The sequence below is a fragment of the Sinohyriopsis cumingii genome, chromosome 1 (genome assembly GCF_028554795.1).
Source record: "Sinohyriopsis cumingii isolate HCF-2022 chromosome 1, ASM2855479v2, whole genome shotgun sequence".
Classification (NCBI taxonomy): domain Eukaryota; kingdom Metazoa; phylum Mollusca; class Bivalvia; order Unionida; family Unionidae; genus Sinohyriopsis; species Sinohyriopsis cumingii.
In genome coordinates this window covers 178,227,284-178,239,351 of record NC_142961.1, presented here as the reverse complement: position 1 = coordinate 178,239,351, position 12,068 = coordinate 178,227,284, and the positions used below count along the sequence as shown (strand labels likewise).

The window sequence follows — 12,068 nt, the reverse complement described above, 5'->3', positions numbered from 1 at the left end:
GATTTAATGAGAACACATTGGTCATGGTTTTTCTTTTGTTCACAGAATGCTGAACGTGAAGAAGCAGAAGAAGAGGAAGAAATAGAAGAAGGTAAGTGTCACTTTAGTTAAATGAATTAAATGAAATTCATTTTTGTACTATCCCAGGATGCAGTATGATTATTACAATATTTATCTGTCAGGCTGTCCTTAAATATTTTAATTTCCAGATCATAATTGTTCAGAGTCAAACTCAATAAACATCAAGAAAGTTACATAGTGGTACCTATTGATGCTTAGAATTTTCTGCATTACGTTTTTTGTGTTGCCATGGAAATGAAGCGTAGCATATATGCCAAAAATTATTATGTGTAAACAAAACTATTTTTTTTTGCACTTGTTGGTTACTTTTGAGCTTATATTTAATGAATATTTATGAAACAGATCTCAGAGATTTATATTTTTAACTTAAACATGCTGAAAGAAAAAACAACATATTGAAAAAGTTGCACGTATAACTTGGTATCCTCATTTTGCTCAAATTACAAGTGGATATGGGCACACACAAGCATAATACTACAGAATATTTCATTTCAAAGCATTTTTAACTGAAACTTGACATAAAGGAGTAACTTGACATATAACAAACATACATACATTATGTGAAAGCTTACACAAGATTAACTTGTTCATACTTAAAGATTTTATTATTCAGTTTGATTTGTGCTATTTGACAGTATTCATTGGTCAGGTATACACATATGAAGAACAAAAATTGTATGTTAATTGACCATATTTTTTTAAAAACTGGTATGCATACAACTTGGACACCAAATCCCAACTAAGATGGCAAATGATCTGTAAATATTAAAGTAAATTAAAACATTACATGTGATGATGGAAAACCCATAACTTTGTAAAGATTTAAAAAGAAGCAAAATAAATAAATGGGTGGAGAGAAAATATGTAACTTTGTTAAATGGTTCTGCATAAAACAAAGACATAACAGAAATAATGAATGTTTGTGTATTTTAGTTATTAGCCTTACTAAAATTGATAGTCCAGAAGAGATAGTCAAAGCAGCCTAGTACTTGCAGCACATGGACACATTTTGCTAAATCAAGTACAAGCACAAAAGACATTACTATATCCTAAGTTAAATGTAGCTGTTATAATGCAAACACAGTAATATGGTAATCCCAAAGTAGTGTCCAAAAAGTCAGTGAGCACTTTGTAATTCCATAGAACAATTTAAATCAGGTTGGTCGAACATCTTTAACATTGCTGGCCACCTGGACCAAAAAAGTTTGTGGGTCATACATGATATATATTACAGTAATTATAAAATAGTTATAGAACTGACATTTTGTACGAGTGCGGGTCACTAAAAATTACCCATGGACCACATGGTAATATAGTTGGATGCACCATCTGATTTAAATAAATAATTCCTCTCAAATTACATCTGAACACCACTTCAAATGATTCCAAAGATTGATCTTAACAAAGGAATGAATAATCTTTTACCAGATCCCCATTATGTACATTCCCACTTCACCTGTGAAAGAAGTCTTTTCTAGAAAATTAATGGAAAATTCCATCTACTTTTGAATTCAGCGTCTTATTTACTACTTGCAAATCATGACAAAAGTCAGGTAGACATTACATCCATTCACAACCCTTAACCACAATCATGACAAAAGTCGTGTATGCAAATCAAGATTTCTGGAGCATTTAGAAACATGTGTGAATGATTTGCCTTATGATGTTTCTGGTAGAAGTTAATTCTTTACATGAAGCCCAAAGAGTGTGTGTGTGTGTGATTAGGATTTTTAATGTAGCTTTAACATATCGCTATGATGTTTGCAGTGTGGCAGTTTATAGTGATGTCTAGCACTGGGGCATCATGCTGCAAACATGTAGCATGATGTCCCACCCAGTCACATTATCCTGACACCAGGCTGACCAGTCCTCCTAACACTAACCTCTTAATGCTGAGCGCCTAGCAAGGCAGCTGTTAGTACCATTTTTGTAAGTTTTTGATATGACTTAGCCGGGGTTTGAACCCACGACCTACAACTTCCAAGGTGGATGCTCTAACCACTAGGCCACCAGAGCGGTCCCTTCCCCAAAGAAAGCACATGACAATATGGATGTTTTCCCATTATAGATCCACTGCAATAGTGCTGTATGTTTCAGGTAATATATCCAGAGTGCCAGTTTTTCTGATTTATTTTTTTCCATAGAGATTAAAACCAAAATACTTTTACTGGTACATACTTAAGCTTTGACTATGGCTGTTTTCATTTGTAATCAATTCTATTTCAGATAATGATGATGGAGAAGACTCTCCTCCTCCCCTTTCACCAGAACCTCAGCAGTTTTTGCAGCATGAAGACCAACATCAAGCACCACCCCAACAGCAGCATCAAATGAGGCACATGCAGCCCCCACAAGTACCCCCACCCCCTGGAGTTCGACCCCCAAGTGGTCCTCCCCCTTTTGCTGCCCCACCACAGTTTGGTCATCCAAGAGGGATGCCACCCCCACCACCTCACATGCAGCAACAGGTATGAAATACATTACCCTGAAAACTCAATATGAAGTTTATAATTTTGAAGTCTGTAAGCACTGTGCATGTGCAATCAGTATGCTTCAGTAAAACCAGATAAAAGAGAAAGTGTAGTTACTGTGGTTAAGCATATATGGTATCTTCATTGGCAGGCATAATTGATCTTATTTACAGTTTATAAATTCACTAGTGTATTTTACCAGTTTGTTCAAGTTGGGACCAAGGGCTTCTGTCGACATGTAAATCTATATTTTTATCTTGATGTTGACATAAGCATGACAAATTTAGTAGTAATAATACACCATGGGACTAAGACTCGACATTGGTGGCTTGTTGATATAAGCAGACTTGCCAACTCATACAATTTTGCCATAAGTCTTACGAAATGTACCCTTAAAATGCGAACTTACATCATACAAGCAAAACTTTGGGAAAATGATCATTGCCAAAAAATCCAGATTCAGGTTTCATATTAGAAGTAGTAAAATTGGTCAGGGAACCAGACTAACTTTACAGCAGCACGTCAGACACTTTAAACTGCACAGATTTATTCATGCAAAGCGTCTGCATGATCAAACTTGATCATAAAAAATTTAAATGGCGTACAGCAAGCGATGCATGTTTAAGACAAGTGGGGAAATAAGCCTCTTGAAAAGTGTTAATAATCAACACAGAAAAATAAAAAGGTATATTCAGATTCTTGTGAATATAAGCTGGAAGGGACACAATTACATTTATTGGACAACACGTGCCAATTTGAGTATGATTCATGGCTGGAAATATGATTGCCGTTGTCATGTGAAATGGAGAAAAGAATTTCCAAGAATTACATCAAGTTGAGAGATAGCAACAAGCCATTGAGCTCCATAGAGTTTGGAACTAAAATTTGTGCAACTGTACTAGTGGTAAATAAAGTCTAGGCATACTTTACAAACTTTTCAGTTGGACATAATGTTTATCATCGCTGCATGTTCCGAATAACGAACTTTAATTATGTTTTCCAGCTATACAATAACAATTTATGGTATTTTGTTACACCTTACTGAAAACTGGTCAAACTTACGGAAAAAAATCAACTGCCTTACTGAGATGGACTCATCAGGGTTGGCAGGTCTGTATAAGTGATGTCGATATATGTGGGTAGGACTATGGAGGGTTTGGTTCTGGTTTGTGGGGTTTCATTGTATCTGTCTACTATGTCTATATATATATATATATATATATATATATATATATTGATTACATGCTAAGCATGTGATGTTTCAATAAAAAATATTAAATGTTTAAAATTAGTGTCTCCATTTTCTTACATTCTATCTAATAATTACTCACATCTGTGGTATCCTCCAAACAGAAGGAATAGCCCTCTTGGAAGATCACTTATTAGAAGGAGACAACTGTGTGTGTGTGTGTGTATATGTTAAATCCCCACCCTTTAATGTGCATATTTTGTTTAGGATAAATTTACTTTATAACATTACTTTTTCATGGACCATCAGATGACTAACTGAAAAATTTTATTGTTGAAGAACTGATAAAACCTCAAAAGCACAACAGGGAATGTCTGTCATGACAAGAGCCAGTACATAATCGTGGTTCAGTTTACAACATTTGTACATGTATATATTTAGGGACCTTTAGATGAGCTTCAGCAGAAAGTGGCCCTCCAAAACAAGATGATAGCAGAGGAGAAGGAGCAGCAAATGAAGCAGCAGCAACAGCAGCTGTTAGAACAGCAGCAGAAAATTATGCAGCAACAACAGCAGATCTTAAGGCAACAGCAGCAGCAGCAGGGATTACCACCTGGTCCACCAAGGGATGTTGAATTGATGGAGAAGGTGCGACAACAGCAACTGATGATTGAGCATGAGAAGCATCAAGAACTACTCAGAGAACAGCAAACAAAGGTATGGTAGGAGTTAATATTGTCAACACTTTTGCAGTCCTTGTATGGTTTAGCCTCATTTATTATAAGGAATATTTTTATATCGCTATTGGATCATTTGAACATGCACAGAGGTTATATCATAGTATCCTACATTGGTGAGAAAAATCAGGATTTTTGTAAATAACACTATCTTAGCACAATTATATTTGAGCAACTGTTTAATCTTAGTATATTAGTGGCATAAAATTGTGGTGAAATACTAGTGGGCTAACTATAAATTCTTGGTGATTGTTTTATCCTAATTGATGAAATAATTAAAAATAATATATGCTCTCAACACAGATATGGATATTCCCATGTGAGGTATAATCTAACTGAACAAAACATGTATTGCTGCCTGCAATGGAGGATGTGAAAATAAGATTAAGCTCCCAGAAATCATCAGTTTGAATGCCATATATTTTCACTTAGTCTGGTACAGATGCAACAGCATAGGTCCAGATTTGCTGACACACTAGATCCCTTTCTAAGCAGTTTGCAATTGGATCCAGCTTGTCCAGATCTGCTGGCACACTAGATCATTTCTAAGCAGTTTGCAGTTGGATCCAGCTTCTTAGCAAATATTATGGTATTTCTGAAAAACAGGTTCCACAAATCAATCTGTGCCCTTTTTGGAAATTTAGCCTGGTACATCTTGGTCCCTAATGAAATGGTGGCTACTGATGTCTATCCCCATTACAAACTTTAAGAATTGTTCCTACAGGTAGACACTCGTATTTCTGTTGTGCATATAGTTTCATCACATAATTTTAGTGACCATAAAAGAGACGCATTGCTAGAAAGTTATTTATTGATCCAGTTCTTTAATATGATCGGATTTTTTTATATATGCCTGCCATAAGACAGGGCACATTATGTTATGTCTGTCTGTCTATCTTTCTGTTACCAACTTCCTTGTAATAACTTTAGCTGCCAACCATTTGCATTTGCCCAAATTTGTCTACGCCACCTTCAGATATTGAAATTGCTGTTTCTTCTGAATGGATGGTCATATTGACATGAGGTTCTCTTTCTTATGATGATCCTAAATGTAAATTATGCTCTTCAGGCATCCATTATGGCTGTTACATTAACTGTCTTGAAAATCTTGTTATTTCTTAATAGATGATCATATCAACATGGGATTTTCATGGAAAGATTTCTGACCTTGTGTTGGTTGTGAATGAAAATGTTTGACATCCAGTACAGCTGCCATGGTTGTTATAGCTATTCCATCTGAATGGTCATATCAATATGAGGTTTTCTCCAGAAGACATCTTGTTATGTCAAGTTGGTCCTAAATGAAAATTGTCCACTTTCGACATCCAATATAGCTGCCACTGTGACCATCTTGAAAATCTTTTTATCACTACTCATCCACTTGGATCAGCATTAGGTTTCCTAAAACCCAGCTGAACGGAATTTGACCAAAGTGTATTGTTTTATGGCTATTCAGTATTAGACAATTTATGCATTTGTGCCATCAGATATAGATGAAATTACAAGAGAAACCTTTTCATAACAGATGCAGTTAGCACTATAGAAATGAGAAATTTCTGCAGAGAGCATACTGCTGACCCAAATTCTTGGCAAACTGCCGAACCTATATTTGGCTACTAGGGCAGATATCAGCCATGCAGATGATCTGAGTCTCACTTGGGGATTAAGGGACTTTCCGTCAAATCTGCCAGAGCAGAAGCTCAGACTGTTAATCATTTTATCATCAATATGTGTGCACATTTATCCACACCCTAGATTATCCTCATTGTTTGTGCGGGGGGAGGGGGGGTATTATTTCAATACCATTTTGTCCCACATGATTTCAATTTGGAATATGGTTAAGTTTGCATTTATCTTTAAGTAGTTAATAAATGAACTGGGTGTGAGTTTGACATGCAGGCCAGAACCAGCATATTGTATATGAGGAGCAAACAGATTAGTCTGCCCCAAGCCTATGTCCAGATTGTTTATTTAATGTATATAATTAGGATACCCAGACACTAAATGTAGATTTAAAAGAAACAAGATGCTTTTAAACTCACATTAAAGGGTCAGCCTGCCTGCTTACTTTGCTTAAGCTGTACTTTACAAGTTTTATGCACAACATATTGTTGTCATTCCCTTTGTTGTTGTTGCTTCCAGCTGCTAGAGACACAGAAGCAAGCATTGCAGAAGCTGGAGGAAGAGCGTCGTCAGAGAGAAGAAGAAATGTTAAGACAGCAGCAGATTGCAGTAATGGAGGCCCAGCGGGAAGAACAACAGAAACGACAACAACAACAGCAACAACATCCTCCAGGTACAATACTCTGTCCTATGATGAATGTTCACAGTTGTCAACCTTTAGCGAAAGGATTTGAATGCTTATGTAAAGGTACTCTTGATAAAAAATTTCAAGAGACCTTTTTAAAGCTTTTGTAACTTGTAAATAGAATTAGATATAAAAAAATTGCAATAAATGTTCAGATTATTTTTATAATTTGGACCTTAATCCAGATATGCTGCCAGGCTGTGTGATTGTATGAATTTGCTCACATGGAAATAGTGATATACAAGTACTCCAGAAAATTTATTTAAAGTCATGCATATCAAACTCTTTTGCACATTATGCAGTTTTTTTTCATCCGTTCACCCTTAGGGTGCTTGTTATGAATTAAGGCAGTAGAGGTATTTTGACTCTCATCACAACATGTCTTTTTTCTTAACAGTTTACACGTCTGGGTTCTTTGGCTTGACATGAATGGATTTTAAACTAAATTTGATGGGCACATTGGGCCCTGCAACAAGCATTCTGTCATAGTTTGAACATTGCACAAAGGGGTTTTTACAAGTGGGATGTAACATTTGCATCACAGATATAATGTTCCAGAATTAGCCAGATTTTTATGTAAATATCTTATGTTCACAGTGATGTCTGATCTTGTGTAGAATGTACATTTGTTAACCCAATCATGAGGCTAATCAGGAAAGAAATCACAAACAGAATTTCCTTTTCAGTATTCTGCAATTTTTTAAAAATTGGTTTGGTGTCAGAATATTAAATCTTGGAATCTTAAAAAATATTGACAGCATCTTTAATTAGTATTTATTTGACAACAGTAATACACTGCCCATGTATGAAAGATTGGCATCATACAAAGCACACGGTTTTGCTGCCTGGCAGATGAAATTGATATTTTACATTATTGCCAAAATGTGTTAGTGGGTTTGATATCACATTAAATTTATAAAAGAATGGAAATTGCAAATGCCAAGCTTGCATCAGAGAAACAGTGTAATTAGACAGGATGCTTCCAGTGACCAAATGGAACAGAAAAATCCTTGTTATGACTGTAAGAAAGGATGCAGTTATTTAAGTTACCCAAATCAAGAAAAATAACCAGTAAAAGTTAAAATCAAAGATGCATAAAACTTCAGTCAACTTAAATGTTTAAAGCTGATTATTCATTTGAAGAGACATCTGATGTGTTTCATACTCGTAAATGAAAAAGCAAAATTGGCATCTTCTTACATCTGGAGCCAATTAATCATTACAGTTTTCATAAACTGATCTTAATGTTTGGTTAAATAAATGAAATTGCTTCTTTGGTGTCCCTGCTATTATACAATCACAACATCAGCTGGATATTTTCAGTGATATTACTAAATTTGTAGGACAAAGATCTCTATGGTACCTTCTACCTTTTGCTGCACCAAAAAAAGCCAGTTCATTTTTACTCAGTAAAATTCCTATGAAAGAAAAATTGCACCTGATTGGTGTTTCAAACTTAAACAACATGAGCTAGTTACTATAAATATGAAATTCTTGGAAAACTTTTAAATGTAACATGAATTGTATGACATAAAATTCTTTAGCATGTGTCTTATAAAATTGTACTCAAACAACAAATATCCATTTCTTTTTGCTTACATTTGCATAGCTAATTTGTAGAGCTGTACATTTTTTTTCCATTCATTTATTTAAATTTATTAAAATCATAAACTTGGCAATTCATCAATATATTTCACATTAAATTATGAAACAACATTTTTTATGCTGAACATTATGACAATAGATATCAAAATGTAACATTGAAACTGTGCCCTGTTTTTTTCCTTCCCAATAATTATATTTTTTATCAGTATGTGAAGAAAAAAGTTTTAGTATTTTTTAGTATAAACAACCCCACATTTATGTGTATTTCTGCTAATGCACCCAAGTACAAAGGTCAAATCATGTTTATGAAGTATGAATACATTGAAGATATTAAACATGAGATAATAATTTAATTATTAAATTTATATTTGGTAAAATGAAAAATGATAAGTTCAAAGAATGGAATCCAAGAATATTGTTTTGAAGATCTTAAATGGAATGAATAATTTTTCTATGCCTGCAGTACAACAGAGCTTAATACATTCTGATGTTATCTGTCATTGAGTTGTCTGCATTTAGCAAATTTTGGAGATGGATTGTACATGGGGCAAGGAAGAACCCAACTGATATCAGGGTCAAAAGCTCAGAGGTCACAGTCATTGTAACTGAAAAAAGAAAATTGTTTCAGCACAACAAGCTGAGATCTCAACCATTTACATTTAAAAATTGTGCAGGTGTCTTGCACTTTGGATAAGGAAGAATCCTATTGATTTCAAGATCAAAAGCATACATGCCAACCATTACGCTTTTTTCCACCAAATTACGCATTACATGTAACTGTATTCGGATCACGCCTTTTCGGTATATACCCCTCCCAAAAATTTAATAATTTGTTTTCTCATTTTTATTAACATCCCATTAATCCCACAGACCGTATTCTAGAAAAGACGGCTTCTGTATAACTACGACATGAGTACGCTTGTCCAAAGACTTGCATGCACTGTCGTAACAGTTTTATGTTCCATTTATAGCAGTTGCCCTACTTCAAGAAACATGCTGGTTTCAACTTTCAACTTTTGACCTCGGTTTCTATTTATAGCAGCTGTATCGCTTAGTTAGGAGAGAACAGACTGGTTTTCTAATTTGTAATCTTTGCTCGCAGATTCTTTGTTCTAATTCCGAACAGAACCAGTCTGTAGGTATTTGGTGCTATAAGTCAATTCAAATTTAATCTAGTCGATGCATGTTAGAGCAAAAATATTTTTCAGATAATTTCACAGATGGATTAGGAAAAGATGAAAAACCGATTCAGAGATGAATACATGAATTACACAAAAAAGTATTCCATTCTAGGGATCTTCATGCCCCTTGCAGGCTGCATGGAAAGGATTTTAATATTGGTCATGGTGGTAAAACAAGAAACCTTGAATTAGCTCGTTTTTTAACTCCAGGACTGAGGTAACTTTTTTATACAGCAGAACTAAATCGTGGACATGAATTTTGTAAATGCAGTTGCATTATCTACCGAGTTCTTAATAAAACACGGACAACCTCTAGCGGTAGAAGACTACATTGGTCCTTTGTTCTGATGATGCTTCCTGATTCCAAAATTGCAGAAAATATGCATGTGCAAGAACAAAATCATCTAATATTGTTAGGAGTTTAGCAGAAGATACTTCACTTAAAATTGCAGAAGTTATGAAAATAAGGCCGTTTAGTATTGCAACAGACAGGAGTAATGATTGTGACATAAAGTTGTACCCAGTCTTTGTAAGAGACTGACAACGAAAAGGGCAAAGTCAGAGTGCTTTTCTTTCATTACCAGAATTAACAGTAGATTCCATGAGAAAACGTTTTATTTATTTGCTTGATAATACTTTGAATAAACTTAAGTTGGCATAATTGTATGGGTTTTTAAGCTGATACTGCATCAGTGATGACTGGAATTCATAAAGGAGTTGCATTCTATATTTTGAAAAATGTCTCCATCATTGTACATATTAGGTTGTCTCTGTCTTATGATGCACCATGTCGCAGGAAAAGCTGCTGATAAATTATAACTCCAGAAGTATCAAATAGGCACTCCACTCTACCTGACAATGTACTTCACATGGATAGATTTGATTTTTTCATCTTATTTCCCAGCTAAAAGACCCAATAACTGTAAGATATAAATTTCCTCCTCTTTGTCGGGTTATGAAAGGAATATTGGTTCTTTACCACGTGAGAGATTGTTCAGTATTTTTAACAAAAATAAAACTGAATTCAGATCCAGGCTCTCTAACCCAGCACTTAGTGTTCTAATATCACTGAGTGAAAAATATTCTGCACAATGACTTGAGTTACCCACCTTTCACAAACCTTTGCAGATAACAGACATTTGGTAAAATTAAAAGCTCTGTTGACATTTTGGGTAAAAAGATAAAAGGTGATGGCACTGAATAAAATTAAAGTTTCCACATGATAACATTAGTTCTTCATCATGTATCTGAAACATACTTTGTGGATGGCTTGCATTTGGTGTAAGGGAGAATCCTATCGATATTGGTCTCAAAGGTCAGTGGCCATTGTCACTTATGTCAAAAGTTATGCATAACAGACCTGGACCAAATTTTATGGATTGCTTGCAGTTGGGGTAAGGAAGAAGAATATTGATTTTGGAATCAAAAGATCAAATGTCAGGGTTGCTGACTTTAAGAAGAAATGTGACTTTTACATAAACATTTTAGTTATCTGCATTGAGGACTAATAAGTCCTCAAGGCCAGAAGCTTATTTTAATTTTCACTTATGATGAGGGTAGAAGTGAAAGTTTTTTATATTTATACTTGAATCCAAGCACATTTCTATCAAAGAGACTTTCTTATCATCATTTTTGCTTATATGTGTAAGACTGTTTGTGACTGACTATTAGGCCTGCATTTATACAGATAGGTGAGATTTTAACCTTTTTGATTATTGGACCTATGATTTTTGCCTGTTTGTGAAGGTTCAGCTGTCTGTAAAGTCTTGTTAGGACTGCTTTAAATCTGTCAGGAGGTATAAAATCTAGTTGTTGTAGCTGTAATTGTTATAGGGTTTAATGCCATTTTTCAGCACAAGATAGGCTATACATGGCACTCAGTATAAATGGTGGAGGAAGAACCGGGGATAACCCCAGAAAGAACCACTGACCCACAAGAAGCTACTGACAAGCTTTCTCACATACCCACATTGGCCGAACCCAAGACTCGAACCCATGCAGACAGAGGTGTGATGGCAATGATCTGTGACGGTGAGCACTTTTTACTACTTGGCCACTTGGGGCCCCTTATAAAATCCAGATAAAACCTCAGAAACCGCTGCTTTGTTTACTAAAGAAAATCAGTTCTCAAAATTGTGTTGGTATTTTTCTTCAGATTTATTGTTTGGAATGTGCATTGAATGTTTTCATTACTTGCCAGCAGTGTAAAGCTATTTTGTCTGATTCCACCCTTTTGGGTCTATCATAAATTGTGATAATGTCACAGGCTCTAGAAGGGTACTGCCTCATGACACAAAATTACATCTTTTGACCTTAATGACTTAAACACAGTGCAGTTCTATAATGTGCCATTTGTAGGTTTTTTTTGTTTGTTAAGGTATATTTTAATGATCACAGAATATTAAAAAATAGTTTTTATCCATAAAGACTTTAATGTCTGAGAGAAAGAACACATGCACACATACACTCACAAAGCAATATAAGATTGTTTTTTAT

At 34.9% G+C, this 12,068-nt stretch overlaps 1 protein-coding gene across 1 annotated transcript in view; it reads left to right on the top strand.

Moving 5' to 3' along the window:
* LOC149808458 (uncharacterized) overlaps positions 1-12,068 on the top strand; it is a 62,446-nt gene that overhangs the window by 6,559 nt on the left and 43,819 nt on the right. Inside the window, exons 3-6 of the mRNA XM_089977589.1 lie at positions 46-91; positions 2,308-2,549; positions 4,183-4,458; positions 6,621-6,774. Coding sequence (XP_089833715.1) covers positions 46-91; positions 2,308-2,549; positions 4,183-4,458; positions 6,621-6,774 — 718 coding nt within the window. The remainder of the gene's footprint in view (positions 1-45; positions 92-2,307; positions 2,550-4,182; positions 4,459-6,620; positions 6,775-12,068) is intronic.